The following is an 18,866-nucleotide window of genomic DNA, read 5'->3' as shown; positions in this document are numbered from 1 at the left end:
TATTTTTGGTTAGTTTGAACATAATATATGGATTTGATGGCATAAGCATATGTTCATTGGCCCACCATTTATTTGACTCATAAATTAAATACGTACCTCTAGATGCCATTTGGATGGCAATGGGGTTTTGGTTTCACTACTTGCCTGCATGTCTCTCACACCTTTACTAATAATATCTTCTTTTTCTCTACACAATAATGGATCTCATTCTTATATCTATTTTATTTTCATTTATTCTTTAAACCACTCTTTCAAATAATTTAAATATCTACCATATAATTTTTCAAACATAAAAAATTTAATAAATCACGAAAACAACTCAACAAAATTTAAAGTTGTCCCACATCGGTTAATTTAGGGAATGATCATGGGTTTATAATGAAAGAATACACTCTCGATTGGTATGATGCCTTCTTTTGGGAAGCCCAAAGCAAAGTTAAATAGAGATTTTGGATAATGCCTTCTAGATATAATATAGTTTGGGAGGATCAAATGTAAATAATACGTTTTTATCATAATTTAAGGATGTAGTTGGAGATATTTTATTACATAAACTAAGACTATATTTATAAATCTAGTTTAATGTAGATAAGATATTACAAAAATAATATTTTAAAAGTATTTACATTTGAACCAATTCAACGGTCTAATAATTACAAGTTTTATTTTATTTTATTTTATTTTATTAAATTTGGAGAGGGGTCTAATAATTTATAGAGTTTAAAAAGAATGATACGAAATTAAAAAGTCTAATAAAAATTATATATATAATTTCCGCGTCGGCGTGTTGAGTCATCCAATATGGGAGTCCAAGTCAGGCATAGGAGGAGTCCACCTGGCAGCCGCGATTTGAGCCTTAAATGTCGATTTCAGTCCAACTCATCTACACCTCATTTATGCTTCAAAAAAGCCCATACATCTACGCCATGTCCCAAAATATAGGGTTTAAATAAATAAATAAATAAATTAATTAATTAATTAATATTTTCTTAAATATACAAGTACTACATATTGATTTCATTACTCCCTTTTGAAATGATTCATGCTTAGGATTATAATTTGAATTTCGACACCTGATAGCCTCAGTATTTCTTTACATCTCCTACGACATGTTCTCGTTACTTACTTTTTACTTCGAAAAGTGAAAGTTATCCTAAAAATTCAATACGAGTCATTCCAACATGTTTTTATCCTTACTCACGTGCATCCAACGTAAAATTACTTCAAGCAAAACACGCTTAACTATGAATTTTTATGATTGATCCAAAAAAAAAAAAAAAAAAAAAANACGTGGTAACTTTCAATTATTTTAAGTATTTCTTAGTCATCCTATTTTCATGATCGCTCTTATTCAAATGCCGTTTCGGTTTATTCATGCATCTTTCTTTTGCTCAAGTGTCACATGTTCACTAGCTTCCGCCTTACTTCATTCTCGAACTACATCTTACTAGAAGAGGTACCACTTTGATACCATTTGTAATGACACATGTCCAAGATTTAGATAAAGATTCAAAATTTAGATTCAACACTTGATGGCTCCGACATTTCTTATATCCTTTGTGACGTTACTTACCCCTTGTTTTTAAGAGCGAAGTTGATAGACCAACAAGAGTTCTTCCAAATGTGGTTCCCGCTTATTTAATACCCCTCCTTGCTTATGTTTAAAAATGGACTATCTTTAATTTGTACAAATAATGAATTTAATACAGGTTATGAGGAAAAAACACGAAATAGAATTATGACAAATTAGAAGTAATGCTTTTTAAAAATGGACTAAAAATGGACTATACAAATAATGAATTTAATACAGGTTATGAGGAAAAAACACGAAATAAAAGGGCCCAACCGGGTTAGAACCGGTGACCTCTTGATCTGCAGTCAAATGCTCTACCACTGAGCTATGGACCCATGGTTGAGAACAAGTTAACATTTTATTGTAATATTTTTTAAATTTGGGTGGTGATAGATAAGTGGATCCCACATTGGTTCATAAATTAAATCCCTATCCATAATACATACTTTTATTTTAAATTTAAGAAATATTTCATGTTTTAAGTTCATTTTCTTTTTATTTAAACAAAAAAATAGCATAAGATATGTAATAAATTATAAGTCGATAAACTCTTAATTTTATGTTACAAAGTTACGTACAAAATTTAACTTCATGTTATTTAGATTTTATTCGGAAAGGTTTGTAAATCTTTAAAAATATTAAAAATAATCGAAAGTTCAAAGATTTATCAAATATAATACTTTTAAAATTGAAAGACTTATAAAACATAAAATTGCAAGTTTAAGAAATTTATTAGACATTTTTAAAATTCAACCGCCCTATCAACTTATAAACTCGAAAAGATTATAAACTAAAATTTTAAATTGAACCTAAACATTCAAATCATGCCAAGAGAAAATTATACTAATTTTGTCAGATTCATTGTTAACTCTAAATTGATCTTTTGAAATGTTTGAGCGACCATATTGGAGATAATCAAAGTCACATTTGAATCAAACTATGGACGACAAAAATGGGTTTGATCTTCCCGGCGGTCCCGAATTTTCCTCGATTCAGCTGCCAGAATTGCGGGCAGTACACATGCTTCATCGGCGTCGACATCCATGCCGATGAGTTCATCAACGATCTCTCTGCTGGGTTGGATCAGGTGAAGTTCAAAACTCTTAATTGTTAATGTTTTCTTTTGGGGCTTTTGACATCTAATGGGATTTCTTCAGTTACTTTGGACTTTTTGTAGCTTTGTTTATGTAATTTATTGTGGTTTGCTTTGGATTATGGTGCAGTAATTCCGGCTTTGGACTTCAATGATATGAGTTATTGAAGAGCCACATGGGAGAGATTGTGGCCTAAATTAATAAAGGCCTCTGTGCGTGAATATAGCTACAACCCGAATTTCAATGGTTTGAATATTGACTAAAAAGCCGAGATAAAAGAAAATAAAATAAAAGTAAAATCAACACCACAAATAAATTTTAAAAAAACAACTTCCTTGTTCAAGTTTATTACAAATAATAAACCGGTCTAAGAAACATCTATAAAATAAAAATACAAAAGAATACAAAAGACCTGAAGTACGTAGATAAACTAACACCCCAGACAACTCTCTCTATGATCACGCAGCTTTCAAACGCTCCCACCACTTTGACTTATAGCCAACGAACATTCGAAAAAGAAAAGTAGAAAGGGGTGAATATAAAAATACTAAGTAGTGTAACAACCCATCTTTCCTTATCTTGAAAAGCGAACTATTACATACGAGAATAAAAACTCCCATACTAATTACATTAAAATATACATGTATTGGCATACAATTTTTGAATCAAAATTCATTTATAACCCAAGGGTTTAACAAATGCTATAAATGTCATGAACACTTGCTCTCATGGGTTGTGACAACAAGTAGTTTGTGAGATAAAATTCAAAAATCCAAACAAAAATAACTAACTCTCCACCAACGCACGCTCTGAGGAAAAAAGGCCATATCAGACAAATCTTCGTCAACCAGTTGACAAGGAAAAACTCTACTACGATCAATCCAAAGAGTGAAGAATTCGATAAACAATCTTTAAGTTCAGATAATGATATGAGAAGATACCAAATATTACTAGTTTTGGATCAAAACAACTCCAAGCATGTTGCTTTACTTGTTGATTGCCAACACTTAGTAGCCGAGGCTTGAGGCGAGCACAAAACTCAGACTTCACAAATGAGAGGCCCAACTTGGTTGAATTTAAGCTAAATAATATCATTTAATGGACCATATTTTTATCTCATTTCAACTACCATGTCTGTTCATGCATATGCTTTTCTACAAATATGAAAGGGATGAAAACACCACCAAGAGAATAACACACTTCTACTCCCATTAATTTCATTCCTCTTCCAACTCCTAAAAAGTAAACTGGGTATTGTAAAATACTCCAGATCTGGTTCAAACACCACGATATTAAGAGCAGAACAAAGACTTTAAACCAAGAATATCAAAATATGGAGATCATCAAATGCATATTTTCTCAGCTAAACAGCCATAACGACCTGAAATCGGGATTCGGGTTCATCTTCTACAACATCTATTTTCTCCCTAATAACTAAACAGTCCAAGAATAACAGTCCAAGAATAGGTCATGCATGAGAGGATTACAGTAACAACTTACAGTCAGTCATGTTCCCAACAACACTTCCTGATACGGATCAGAGATGGGAGTCTGTTCAAATTATCAACTTCAAATCAAATCACAGAGCCTTCTATAGAGTTCTGTTCTTGCAACTGGAAAACATCCAGCCAGTAAATCAGTAATCAAAATAAGATCATAAACATAAACTGAAAGCCACATCATGAGGAATGAATGATAGTAAAGTATTATTATCATCAGCAGCCAAGGGAATGTCTTCATTACTTCAGTAGTTTCTACACGATTAATAAATCTGACACTTTAGGTTCCTAGATACTGGAACATGCATTAGAATGCTAAACTTAGACCATCTTCATTAAGAAACTAAAGTCTTGGAATAGGTAACAGGATAATGGCTACTGGGGTACTGAACAATTCTTACAAAAAGGCTAATTTAGGTAATCTTCAGTTCAGATGTATAAGTTCGAATGTACCAATCACATAATGTAGGCATTTTATAGTACACACGCGAAGAATTAAAGTGGGAAAGATAGATTGACGAGGAAGGTTAGATATACATGCAGCAGACAAAGGTTTCCTTTGCTCGTTTGCATGCTAATCAACTGTCAATTTGTGGCTTTCTGCTCCAGGCGTAGTCTTTTTTGATCTCCCTCCTCACTGTGGTTGCTGGATGTTGTCATTCTCTTTTCCTTTGCCTCCACTGAACATCTTTTATAAGGTTTGAATCCTGTTCGACAACCCTTGGGGGTTCCATTTCCTTGTCCAATTGTGAGAATTTTTCCCTCTCCATTGTTGTCACCTGTTGCTGATGTGTATCTCTCCATAACTTGATCTCTAGAAGGTCCACAAATCTTGCTGTTAAGGTCCATAACGGATGCACAACTATCTTTATCTATAATGTTACTATCTTTCTCAACATTCTCATTCTTCTCATTCTCGTTTTCTACATCATATGAAGGTGAAAAGCTTTGAGGCAATATGTCACGGGTGAAGAGAGCTTGAAAAGCCAACCGCCCCTGTATGATATAAATTACGAGAAAATGTAAGCATTATAAGAAGAAAACTGCAACAAAATACATTGAATAAACTAACATACCCTTTTTACCTCATCAGAAACCTCCTTCCAAGATTCATTTATGTTACTGATGCATCTACTGCGACGATTACTGGACTCGGAAGCTGGACAAGTCATCTCAAGCTCTTTTTCCTCCTTTTCTTCTTTATCATTATTTTCTGTCGCATCTATCTCTTGATCACTTCCAGATGGTGTATTGGAACCACATGAGGAGCGATCTACTTGTTTTCCCCTCTTTCCCTTGTTTGAATCATGAAACTCATCCTCAGCAGGTTTCTTCTCGTCATGGGCAGGTTTCACCGTAGCATTTGCATTTGCATTTGCACCTCCACTACCCTCAGAATCAGATGATGAATGAGTAGGTGACTTGGAACCTGAATGTTGAGCAGTTAAAGCTTCTGATTGTTCCGCATCAATTTGCATGGAACTTTCTGCTTTGTCCTTGGACTCGGGATTTGGACAGGTATCTGATGGTTGTGCCACAGGAGCAGATATAGCAGAACTGGTAAAGGCAGAATGAAAAGGGGCACATAAAGGTAGCAGTCCATGGGCCGCCCACCATGCAGTTGCAGCTGCTACAGTTGCTGTAGCAATGGCTTCCATACTTGGGGTGGAGTTCATTTGCTTGGTTCTAAAACTTTCCTTATCACACATGGGAGAATCTACAGAAGCTTCAGGATTCACATAGGGCCAACATGTTGCTGTCAAACTTGCTATTGCATGGGCTGCAGGGTTTTGTTGAAGGGTAGACACAACGAGATTTGAAAATGAGGAGGACATATGGAGAAGTGACTTATAATTTTCTTGGTTAGGGGGAAGTAAGGTAAATGGAGTGGGATGAACAGTTGGATATGATTGATAAATGCACCTAGGTGCATTATTTTGACGTTCGAAGGAAACAGAATCAGATGGATTCCGATGTATGTTATGCTCTCCTGGAACCTCCATTGCTGGATTAAAAGAGGATTCCTGCAGCGGAGTGTCTGTTACAGACTCTTGAACATTTGCTCCCAAGCTTCCATCGACCACATGCACAGGCACATGCCTTGGATAGTTATGAGCAACTTGCATTTCATCTCCAGACAGTACGCAGCTTAAAGCTTCTTTCTTTTCAACAGACACAATTTTTTCTTGTGAAGCACTTGCAATCTCAAATTCTGAAACCTTGCCCCTGCCTTTATCATGGAGTGGCTGTTTTGCATCAAGCTAAGGTAGTATGACATTACGATTCAATATAAGTTAAAAGAACATATAAGATACATTTGTTTCACATTGCACAATTACCTCTTTAAATGAAGGCACAAACTCCCTGAAAGCACATAAGTCGTTCAGGTTCAGTTTAACTTGCGCAGGTACAGAATTTTTGTTTTTCCAAGAAAAGAAGTTAGCTTCTCGTGAAAGGGTAAATACTTCTGAGCAATTATCGTCATGAGTATCCATTTCGCTAGTTGCTTGTTCTTCTCCACTAGTGGCCTAATAGTATGAGTAGCAAAAGTGAAATATCAATACATATTAACGCATTGGAAGAAGATAGAAGAGTGCACCACACCTCATTCAGTGGCTCTTTCTCCAAATCTAAGATTTGTTTGCTCTGTGAAGAAGACACCAAAGTCAAGAGCTTCCCATCATTTGCACCCAACTTTGATATAGGAGTTTTCCTTGGGTAAGGATTACTTGGTTTCCTCTTCGGCCGAGGTGGTGGAATATCTATATCAAGAGTTTGTCCTACAGGAATTCCCTTAATGAGTGCTTCCTTTTCCAACTGGGAAAATTAAATTAAAGAAAAAATCAGAATCTCAGAAAATAAAACATATCTTCGCCCAATATCCACTCAGAGAACATTTTTAAAGATATCCATTCTTGTAGTGGGGAGTTGAACAATTGCTGAAAAATTATATTGAACTAGGAACTTTGTACATGATCTAGGACGCAAGAATCTAAGAAACAGATAGTGGCCTGATTTGATATGTTCATATAGAAGTTCAGGCTCCAGAAGGAACATGAAAATGGTAGTTTACATGCACAGTCCTTTCAAGGATAAGGGACCTTGTAAATTTAACCGTCGAAATTGTCTTCTACTGTAAAGAGTGCAAACTTTTGCCTTGAAGTTGGCAGATAAATTATATTATTAGAAAGTATTTACAAAACAAAAAATGAGGCTATCAAAACCTCAATACACTTTCAAAACAGTTCACCTCATTTTAGCTATCCAAATAAAACATGTTGTCAAATGTCGAGAAATGCCATCTACAAATAAGAAAAAGATGGAAGATAACATAATTATTGCCAAAACTGTGACCCACTAGTATTTACAGAAAAAGAAATCCAACACCCACTCAAGCTTGAGCGAACTTATATATCAATTTGTCAAACTGCCCCTTTGAAAGCACATCCTTGTTGGCTTCGTTGCCAGAAAATAAATGATACACATAACACAGGCATTAATCTTCTCCTTTATCAAATGGCTGTCAGTCTATTATGCTTGGTCCTATATTTTATGAAATGCTTGTCAATTGCAACATGTTTTGTTCTATCATATAGAAGTGGACTATGAACTATACAGATAGCAATCTTGTTTGAAGTAAATATGTACAGGTGACTTAGATAGAACTTCCATTCTTCAAGTATTCTTCATCATAATATTTGCGGTGCCAAAGCTGACAATTCAAGTTTCGTAATGCTCCAGGCCATTACATCTCATTCCCTTATTGACATCACATCAGATCTCTTCTCACTCCATCCCTCATCTCTCATACCGTCATCACTCCCCATCTCTGGCTTGAGTCTGTCAGTCTCATCTTTGTTGGGCCTCTATTTCTGGCATTAGCTATGTCTTTGTCATCGTCTCTAGCTTCGTCTCCATCATCAATCCTCTGGGAAAGACCCAAGCATGAGCCACTCCCTCCAAGGCATCAATGACCAGATCTTCACACTCCCTCGACTCAAAACCTCTTCTTTCCCTCTAATGCCTCTTCTTTCCTCTCCCATCTCTCCCTACCTTGGACCCTCTCCATGCGTTTTTAAACTCACTATTCCTAAATAACTCCTAATAACTATAGTCAAATGTGGTGGTGGTTCTATCATCATTGATATTTTCTTCTTCTCTTAACTTAAGCTTACTCGGTGATTTAGATACTCGTACCATTACTAGCTATATTCATCTTTTTCTTCTCAATTTTCCTAGTGTTCATGTTCCACTGAGGAGTTGCGATGTGAATTTGTGGTAAGAATTATTCTGGAGCATTGACGACAATTGAGCCAAAATTGCAAGTCCAAAAAAAAAAAAATGTAACCATCGAGGCTTAAACCAAAAGATCCAAATCACTATGAATTGCCTAATAAACCCAAACCAAACGGTTTTTCAAGTAGATGGACTTCAGTTTGGTTCAAAGTTTAAAATAACTGAGAAACTCGGTTAGACTCTCAGTTTAGACTAAAATCAATATGCACCCCTAACCTCAAGTATGTCTCCAAGCACATGCTCACAATTTCTTTGCCCATCAAATTGCGGGTGGTAAGCAATGGTTGGAATCAATGGAATGCAAAAGACCCAAGGAGCTGAACCACATCTCAAACAAATGTTGCTACTATCATTTCACTAAATAATGTTGCCACACTGGTCTGAAGTGTGCATACTTTTCAACCTATAAGCCACTGTGAAGATGGCATCATTTCCATAGATTTTGAAAGGCCATCCATGAAATCCATCAAAATATCTTCCTAGATTTTAGCCAACATTGGAAGTGGTTGAAGAAGACCGGGTGCACACATGCCAAGGACTAAGGTTTAATGGAATAAAATACTTTTATTCCAATAATTCAATCATCAGATACATACTCTTCTTATATAGGTGAAAAATTCAAATCTGAAGGGATAGAATCAGGAAATAATACAATAAAATAAAATAATTATCAAAATATTTTAAACCAACATGTTAAATCAATACTGAACTCAAAAACTTAAGCAAACGGATTACACTAAATTTAACTATAACAAAATTTTAACACTCTTCACTTGTGGGCTTGGAAATTTGTAAAAACCTCAGCAAGTGGAAATCAATATTAAATGAGAAGGAAACAACTTAAAGGAGCTGGAATACAAAACTTTAAATGGATAGGTTACTGTAAATTCAATTATATTAATACCTCAATACAAGGTGTTGTTAGGCTTCCAAATTGTACAATGTTTCACATACATGTTAATATTTGTCTGCATATCAATCTAGTATAACACTCTCGTGAGCCTCGTGTAAGTACGATGTTACTCCCTCCCAATATAGAATCATGGTACATGTGTAGTACTGCAAGAAGTAAGGTCGATGTCTTCAACAAGACTAGGCAATCTTTATGGATTAAGGTCCCCTTTTTAGTGTGTATTTAGATATGTTGGCCAAATCTTCTTGAGGTTGTTAGTTATCTGAATAAGTTTTGGGTCATTTAAGACCTCACCATTAGACACTTTGATATCAAGAATGGTGAGAAACTTGCCAAGTGAATGACTGGGCAAGGCGTGGTCGAGCATAAGTGGCATTGTTTTCAAACTCAAATCATATTGAGTCTTGAAGCCATTTCCCAACAGTTCAGAAACCTAGCATTATTGACTAGTTGTAGAACTCTAAACTCTAGGAGGTACTTCAATGCCTGTTGATCAGTCCTTGGAATAAACTTTCGGCCTGGTAAGTATGTTCTCCATTGTTGAATTAAAAGGACCATCACCATCAGCTCCTTTTTGTAAACACACATCAATTGAGCTTAGTGTAACAAATTTTGAATGAAATTGTGATTATGTGCTACACCTATGATAAAACTATCTCTAATCCGGTATTGGATTGCATCAATCTCAATCATGAAAGGCAAGCTGAAGTGCAGAAGAGCCAACATAGGCAAGTTACCACCCCACTGGGAGTCTTTCTAGAGGAATTGGGTGCAAGGAGCGACAATAGTATTATAATTTGAAACAAACTGTCAATAGTATTCCATGAGATTTCAGAATCCCAAAAGCTCTTTCACATTAGTGGTCATTGAAATTGCAGCATCGACCGTACCTTTTCTAGGTCTACCTCCATTCATTGTGCTAACACCTACTCACCAAGATCCTCTATGAGCTCTCTTGCCAATCGAGACATTCTTCAAGTTCTCATAAGGATTGTTCTCCTTGTGGATTAAAAACTATAGTCGGTGATATATGGACATAAATCTAGGTTGTAAATTAGAATATCAGAAAAGATTACTAGGAAGTACTTGTGTAAGAAGGGACTAAAAAGGATAGTTGTGAGTGCATTCACGAGATCTATTAAGGTTGATATAATTAAATTTACGTAACCCATCGGCCTAAGCATTTGGGTTCAGTGGTGATAACAATGTATCACGAACACCTATAATGTCATTTCCTCCCCAATTATTTTTTAATTAATATTTATTTCCATTGGGCCTTATACAAATTTTCAAGCTCACAAGTGAGGCGGGAGTGCTAATCCATCAACTTAGGCTTTTCGGTTCAATAGTGATTTAACAAAAAACATCACAAGACATTCATAGCTTCTTTCGTCATTTGGAAGACTATCTTAGGTATACCTTCTTTAATCACTCAAATCCAATGATAACCCAACTTGATGTTGTTGAGCACTTGATAAAGCTTATCCAAAAACTCCTCAACCACTGGTATTGGAACCTATCAGGGGTAGTTGATGTTGTTGAGCACTTGATAGTTCACACAAATCCCCAACTCCCACCAATTTTTCACTAGGATAACAAAGCTTGAATACAATTTCAACCGTCAATATTTCACTTAATGAGCCTTTGAATTTTTGTTTTCTATACATGGGGTAGTGTATGGTCGGACATTAACAAGAGTATGCCTTCCTTCATCTACATGCGGTGGTTGATGTTTCTTCAGAGTGCCATTCTTAGCTGTGGTTGAAGGGTGAGCCATGTTCAGTTAATAAGGAAATCTACCTCTGGGAAGGAATAAGGTGGACTGAAGATACGACCCTCTCAAAAATCAGGTTGCCAATTAAGACTAGTAGCTCAACTAGATCAATTATGTTCTTCCTAGGTGCAAGCTAATCTTTTTAAGAAACTTATATCCTTGGTTGTGACAGGGCAAATGAAGTGTATTACCTGGCATGCTTGCTTGCACGTCCAATATCAACAACTGTCACATTCAACTAATCATTTCCAAGCAAATCAGCTCCATAGTAGTAAAATAAACTAGGATTCCAACGCTATCAACAGCTACTAACTTGAGGTTTTTTTCAGCAATGCCTTTCAGACTACACAAATAGTAACCCTTCTCTAAAACTGTTCTCACTTCAGTCAGTAACGCAAATGAAAAGAAAAAAAAAAAAAAAATGAAGATGATTAAGACCCCCTTCCATTTATGCATTATTGGGGCCTATCATGTGGAAAAAAACTCTTAAAATTTTCTGCGAGTGGCCTCTCTGTTTTTGGTTTCAATGGTTAATGTTGTTGCCTTCTGTTTGCTCTCGGGGACTGTACAAATTAAAGGGTTTCAGAAGTTCATTCCACTGTATGGCCATTGTACCAATCATAAGTTAAACTTTGGTCATATTTTTATGAATTTCTCCAAAGAGATGACGAGTTGGTGTTCTTGGCGAGAAAATAGTTTTCAAATTATGGAGAAATTCTATTTTAGACACCCTACTGTCAAGACTACTTAACTTCCAAAGTGCTATGCTCTTTTTCTAGCCATCAAACCTTTCACAAGGTTTCTTTGATACCAATTTTGGTGTGAACCAAACGAGAGAAACTTTATAAATGAAATCTGACATGTCAGCAGATAGAACACTAGTACTTATACTAGTTTACGCCAACTATATCCCTACTAACCCCACATCAGCTAGTTTATGCCAATCAAATCCTAACTAAGTCACCGGCTAGTTTATGCCAGCCAAATCACAACTAACCTAACAGCTAGTTTATCCCAATTGAAGCCTAACTACCAATATCTAAACTGGGTTGAAAATTCATGAATGTGATCAAAGCACTGTGGCACGTATATAGATATTGTCTCATACACAATATTGAGCAAGGGAGGGGAACAATATCAAGCAGGCACTAACTGTAACAAACAAAATCTTGTGGAAGCACATTTCCAAATGTAACCAGAAAACTGAAAGGTGGACTTTTTTTTCAGATTAGACAACAAAGAAAGGATCGTGTTTGGAAAAAATATCTGAATAGGTAATTAGTCATTTAACTTTATTTTGACTCGACTGTATTAGATGGCACGCTCTAAAGCATTTTTTCCCTAGTAATTGTTGGCCTGAGTACCAGAGAGAACCATCTTAAGTTTAGAAGACATCGTCCTGAGTTAAGAACTAAGAAACGGCTACTTTCTCCAGTATTCTTCATAACATTTGGCAAACTCAGCATGCCAAACATAATGAAATGGTCCCTGGAGGAACTAGGTGCTTCACTTGCAGGTATTTTTTTAATCAGTACTTCACCTTAAATGCTATTTTGGATAATACTCTCTCTAGGGGAATCTAGAAGGAGTCACTAGGGAGGGAGTGAATCCTTGTCATTTTCTATGTGAGTGGGTGGTAGAGTTGATTTACCTTAAAAATGCAATAGGGGACATGGTGACCAACACTCCTCCACCCTTGGCATAAATTGAACATACTAGTTGGCCTGCCACCCCTAGACCAAGAAAACTGCCTAAATTCAACAAAAGAGGATGAATCATTAGCAAACCCATTAGTCGGGTAGACTAGTTAAATCAAGGCAATATAGGAGAAGGGCATTCATGAGTATCCACATGAATGTGTCATCCGAATCTTGTAGGATTAGGCACATGTCCCCGTGAGTTAGATAAGGTGCATAAGCTAGCCTAGATACTCCCATCTAAAGGAGGAAGGAAAATAAAATTAAAAAAGATAAAGGTAACTTAAAATAATAAGGGGCAAGCATATACAGTGAGTTTCAGTAAGTTAAGGATTGGAGACCCATCAATAGCACATGAACTGTTGAAAGCAAGCCATCACAGACTCAACTGACTCTTGACCACTTTCTATGCAATTGGATTTACCTAAAAAGGCATTGTTGGGAGGGGGAAAACAGTGTTAACTCTCCAGTACACTTAGGGCAAGGTCAGCCTAGGTGAATCATTCAACTGTGTTAACTCTCTGGCCATTTTATGTGGGATAGGCTTACCAGCATTGTTCTCCTTCTCACTGAATGAAGGTTTCTATTATAGAAAATAGCCCCAAGATGGTTTATCTATCTAATATTGGGTCGATATGAGCATAAGTACATCCTAACATCATTTATGGGGAGCCGGACGACAAAGCCTCCTCCTCAAATAAAGATGTCTCTGACCATTTCAGCGTACCGTCCCTTCTTCTCACTAAGCCACTTCGTCCGCGCCCTATTCGTCATGTTCAAGCTTTCAAGCCCGAGAATAGCCAGTTGGAAAGACTGTATGAAAAAGTGTTTCTAACCGGTAAGGAATAAGTTCACCTTAAAGGACCTGTATCTCAAAACCCCCGGTCTAAGAAATTCTCTTCACCAGTCTGAAAAAGCAGGGGAAGCATTGGCAGCTAAGGTCTCAGTCAAGTATTCCAAGCGCAAGGGTCACTTCACGATATCAAGGATGTTCCGGGCTTTCGGTCTAGTCCAATCGGCCTAAGGCCCATCTGCTATTCCAGTTTAGCAGACCTAGCAATCATCCTAATCTTTACCACTCCTCCGGTAGCAAGAAGAAGCTGATAAAGATCATCAAGCAAGGATGGTTGGCCACTATCTGTAGATACCTTTACCAATTCAACAGTCATGAGGATGCCCTTATCCAATTTTGTAAGAATTTGAATCACTTGCCAATTATCTCCCCATGTATGAATTAGAGATGGTAAAGTGACAAAATTTAAGACAATAAGAATAAAGCGATGAGGAAGCAGACTTTACCAAGTACATCAGGAAAGTTTCACAAAAATAAGTCGGAGCAAGGACACTGAGTCCTGGAACATGTAAAGATTATGCGTATATATATTGGATAGGAATATGCAAAGATTATAATTAAAAAATAAAAAGGAAATCATTTGACTACAAATTTGATTGGCTGAACTCAAGTTTCATGCACAAAAAACCTTTACTTAAACTGCTAATAAAAATATAGTTGCGTATAGCAAGCCCCAAACTTTTTAAAGAAATCTTTTCTTGCTTTGTTTTTCAAAAGAATAAAACTATAAAACAAATCTTTACGATCACAGAAATAAATTTGAATAAACAAGACACAGTTGGGAAGCCCCAACGTTACCACAAGATCAAGGCCATAAATGAGTTAGGAAGATATATTCAATTTCATCACTAATGTGGTGGCGCTGAAAATGGCTATTGAATTTACCATGTGTACTACAGGTTCAAAAGGAGACAAAACTATATCAAATAGAAAACAAATTTGGCACATTTATACGCTAACAAAGATTTAAAAAAAAAACACTCGATCATATTCCGTTCACTTGAGTCATATATACATTGGTGTGCATAAAACTTGAGTCCTTAAACCAAAGAAGGTAAAATTACAATAAAGAACAACCAACTTGTGGACCCATGCGAACAAACAAAATGATAATCAACTTTAATATGTTTAACTCACTCATACAATCCTGATAAGAAGTACCCAAGTACCATTGGATATTTTTTTTCAAGAAGAAACTATATTTTTAATGAAAAGAAAAAAAAAAAAGTTCATGGATACAAATCCAAATTGGAGAAAGCTAAATAAAAATTAACAAGGCACAAATGCATCCAATCAAGAGAAATATTGCTAAAAGAATAATTAGCAGACAAAGAAGACAAAGAACATCCAAGAGAAGCTTTAATCTTGGCCAAATCAAGATGCTCCCTCCAAGATAAGCACATATCTTCAAGATGAGATACTAAAACCTAACGCAATCTAGAGTTGATACTTTTGGATCTTTAAACAACTCTTCACTTTTGTGAGTTGCAATTTACACATTGTTGATGTACAACATTACTTACCCCCAACATTTTTTTTCCTAGATAACAAGTTAAACTCATTTTGTTCGAAAGTAAACTCCAGACATAAATAGTTTAAACATGTAAGAGATAACATCAGTATCCTTTCCTCACGGCCTCATTGTAAATTGAGAACCTAGGTATTGTCGGTTTGTGAAATTATTAATCTCATGCTGTCGTCAGCACATCCTTTGTGCAACTAAAAGTTGTCCTTGCATTCTTTAAACCATTTGAATTGTGCATTATTTACCGTTAACTTGAAACTTTCAGTAAGCGTTTGATAATACCCAACAATCGAAAAAAAACATCAGAACTCTAGCATCCCAAGCCAGAGGATTTAGTCAAACGAAGCCATCATCTTGAGAAAGAGAAGTCATGCGACAACTTTAGGTTTGCATGTCTTGGAGAAAAGGTCTTCTTGTTCATCCTTTTTTTAGTTCTTTACTCTTTTCTTTATTTTTTTTTTTTACTATGCTATTTGAATGTCTATCTATTTAAATGAAANACAATTTCATTTATATTTGAAATTTACAAAAAGGATGTAATATCCATAATGTTTACAAAAGACTTTTTCAATTTACCATGAGGATGACATAACTATAGGAAGCAAAAATATTAAACAGTTTACACCAAGATATAGCTGGGTAAATAACATTTTCAAAGAGATTTGTATAAGTATGTCTTTTTCGTGAATACTTTTTTATTTCTTTGTTTCCACATATTCCAAAAGAAAGCCATGATGATATTTTCCATAGATGAGACTTTGCATCAATCTTGTCAAACTAATTTTAGTCTAGTACCCATACTACAGATATGGCAACATATATAATCAATATATATAATAACAAGCATACAGGATAAGGCAACTAGGCCATAATGCCAATGGAAATACCTGCTATCCTAAAAAAATGGAAATACCTGCAAGAAATGCTCAGACATTCTACTGATGTGCAAGCAAGATTATGAAAAGAAACGCAGAAGTTCTACTGATGAGCAAGCAAGATTATGAACCAAACAACTGGACCAAAAAAAAAAAAAAACACAAAAGGAAACAAGTTCGCCATAATACAATATTTCATAAAAATGAAAGCATTGAAATCAAGGAAAACAAGCCAAGAAGAAGAAAAACCAAAAAATAAGTAGAGAAGGTACACATTGACCTTTGAAAAGAACTTCTGTGCATGACTTCGTATCTGGACTGCAGTTTTGGTTCCAATATGCTCTGCATATAAAGGCATACAAAGGAGAATCAGGAGCCTTTTTGAGGGACAATATAAACTTGATAGCATTCATATTAAAGGATCCAGATCAAATTAGCTCAACAATAACCATAAATTAGTATCACAGAACATAAAATTTTTAATTGAAGCAAATTCTGATTAATGACCTGTATGGTAATTAAATTTTGCATCAAATATCAGAAAGCACATAATTCATCCAACCAAGGTTACAAACTAAGAAATCAACAAAAGTAAAAAAGGAATGCTGACAGTTGAGCAAAATATAACCTTCAATTCTCTGCCATGCTCGCCCATAGAGCTTCAGCGCCTCTAAAAATCGATTGTGCTCCTCCTCCGTCCAGCGCTCTCGTTGCTTTGTTATAGTATATGGCTTCCTGGTCTATCATATGTAGACCTCAATTATAAACAGTTTTCATTTTTCATTTCCTTCCCTTTACTTAACTTCTTCTCCTTAATTATCTTTTCCTTTTCTGTGAGAAGGGGGAATGGATTATTACCTTAAAAACCAAGTCTTCTCCTGAGGAGTTGGGTTCCATCGAAGGACCTGAGCAGCAACCGCTGCTTCAAATCCTCTCTAACGAGCAAGGGGTAAAAAGAAAACCTCCTTTCATCATTGTTAGGGATACAAAAAATTATAAATGGTGAAGCCGTTGTTTCTTTTGTCACCGGGCTCCTTGACGCTACTGCAAAATAGAAAAAAAGCGACAGCAATCGGAAGCGATCCGTCTCTTTTTCAAGTAAACAAATTAAGAGTTTCGTATTTAACTGCATCAGTAGACTTATAGTATGTAAAATTTTAATATAGTAGGAAACATCAAAATAAAACTTCATAGAAAATATTTTCAGAAGCCACCGTAACAAGATAGAGATACTTCGCCGAAAAAGAACTTAAAATGAAAATTCCTTATTCAGAATCCTCACCAAAACGAACTGGAAGACGCCAAAACCTTAGAATGTAGAAAAGAGAGAAAATTCTAATCAGTAATCAACAAACTACTTTCTCCAACTCACAGATATGCATCGTTACAATACCGATCTGGTAAAGTCAAGTTAACTATCCATTTAGCTGCCGAGAAAACATTAGAAATCGAATGATTAAAAAAAACAGAGAAAGGAAAAATCAACTAACTTAAGCAGCAGCAAGCAATTCAATCTGCAAAAACAAAAGCCTAGAGATTAAGAACTCCATCCGTTTCTAAAAATTTTCTCGGCAACCAAACTGAGAGTAAGGATTAAGAAGAAGCCCTAGAGAGAGAGAGAGAGAGAGAGAGAGAGAGAGAGAGAGAGAGAGAGAGAGAGAGAGAGAGAGAGAAAGAGAGAAAAAGAAGAGTACCTTGGAAGAAAGCCATGGTTGGAGGTAATTCGGAAGGGAACAGTGGATAGTCCGATCATGCATGAGAGTGAAATCACTAGAAACTCAGCAGAAAACCCATGGTTTGTAGAGATTAAGAAGGTGAATTGAAGGAAAAAAGTAAGAAGAATCTGAAGAAGAGGAATGAATAAACAGAGAGGGTGGGAGTAGTAGCAGAGAGTATTGTTTTTGTTGTCTGTTTCCTTTTTCTTCTGTATGAGAGACCTAACGCACCGGAAGTTACAGTTTTGGGCGTCGGAGCAATCTCAGCCACTACAATTTCTTCTGGATTTTGCGCCGTTTAAAAAATAAAAACCAGCGAGTTTTTAGTTTTTTATTTTTTGAGGCTACAAACAAGTGGAAGAAGGCAATAGAGAAAGGTCGTTGCATTGGATTTTGACAAGTGGCACAAAACTAGTGGCTGTGGATGCTAAAAGCCCACCGATGCGCTTTTTCCTTTCTTTTCTTTTTCTTTTTCTTTTTTTTTTCTTTTTTTTTTTTTTTTTTTTTNTTGTTATTTGGTCCTCCAATCTCGTCCACAAGTTCTAAGCTGAGGCTGAGTGCTTAAAAGCGTCCCGTCCAGCTGTCTTTGGTGGGGCCCGCGTACACGTGGCGACTATTGTAACCGGAAGTTGCCGGTCACGTGTGGGTTCGTAGTTGGTGGTATGCCTTTTTTTTTCTGACGTGGATTCATGAAACCGCTACGTGGCGTTTTTCTAGAAAGGGGTGAGGCGTACGACAAGTTTCCGTGGTATATGAGGGGAGAGAGCTTCCCCACCGTGTATTTCTACTAAGCTTGGGGCGTACGGTGCTGAAACCACCATTTGTTAGATTTCATTTCCTTGTTTATTTTTCCTTACAGTAGAGACCAGTAGACCTAAATTGTTTTTTTTTTTTTTAAAATAATATTCTTTAACTTTATAGTTTTAATAAAATAACAAACAATAAAAAATATTAGTTTATGAGAAAAATCCCTAATATTTTATTTTTTAAAAATATAAATATTTAAGCGGTAAGAATGAGAAATAGCATTGGGATCTCATATTCATAACCTT

General features: G+C 35.8%; 1 protein-coding gene and 1 non-coding gene across 8 annotated transcripts; both read right to left on the bottom strand.

Annotated features, from left to right (window-relative positions):
* Positions 1 to 1,836: 1,836 nt before the first annotated feature.
* Positions 1,837 to 1,908, bottom strand: TRNAC-GCA. The gene has a single exon. It is a non-coding gene; the product is annotated as a tRNA-Cys (tRNA).
* A 2,441-nt stretch (positions 1,909 to 4,349) lies between these two features.
* On the bottom strand, positions 4,350 to 18,148 carry LOC111807810 (protein LHY). Of its 7 annotated transcripts, none has more exons than XM_023693684.1 (10): positions 17,794 to 18,148; positions 17,590 to 17,613; positions 17,382 to 17,407; positions 16,958 to 17,188; positions 16,728 to 16,839; positions 16,380 to 16,441; positions 6,771 to 6,983; positions 6,506 to 6,694; positions 5,243 to 6,427; positions 4,350 to 5,162 (listed from the first exon to the last, which is right to left on the bottom strand). In XM_023693684.1, the coding sequence occupies exons 4-10, from the start codon at positions 16,994 to 16,996 to the stop codon at positions 4,752 to 4,754; spliced, it is 2,211 nt and encodes a 736-aa protein (XP_023549452.1). In that variant the 5' UTR covers positions 16,997 to 17,188; positions 17,382 to 17,407; positions 17,590 to 17,613; positions 17,794 to 18,148; the 3' UTR covers positions 4,350 to 4,751. The 7 variants fall into 7 exon arrangements, with proteins under 7 accessions (XP_023549452.1, XP_023549453.1, XP_023549450.1 ...); XM_023693685.1 differs by having other exon boundaries at positions 16,958 to 17,143; XM_023693682.1 differs by lacking the exon at positions 17,590 to 17,613.
* Between the last annotated feature and the right edge of the window lie 718 nt (positions 18,149 to 18,866).

The sequence above is a fragment of the Cucurbita pepo genome, chromosome LG12 (genome assembly GCF_002806865.2).
Source record: "Cucurbita pepo subsp. pepo cultivar mu-cu-16 chromosome LG12, ASM280686v2, whole genome shotgun sequence".
Taxonomy (NCBI): domain Eukaryota; kingdom Viridiplantae; phylum Streptophyta; class Magnoliopsida; order Cucurbitales; family Cucurbitaceae; genus Cucurbita; species Cucurbita pepo.
Note: the sequence above shows the minus strand (reverse complement) of the source record. Positions and strands in the feature narration are given on the sequence as shown.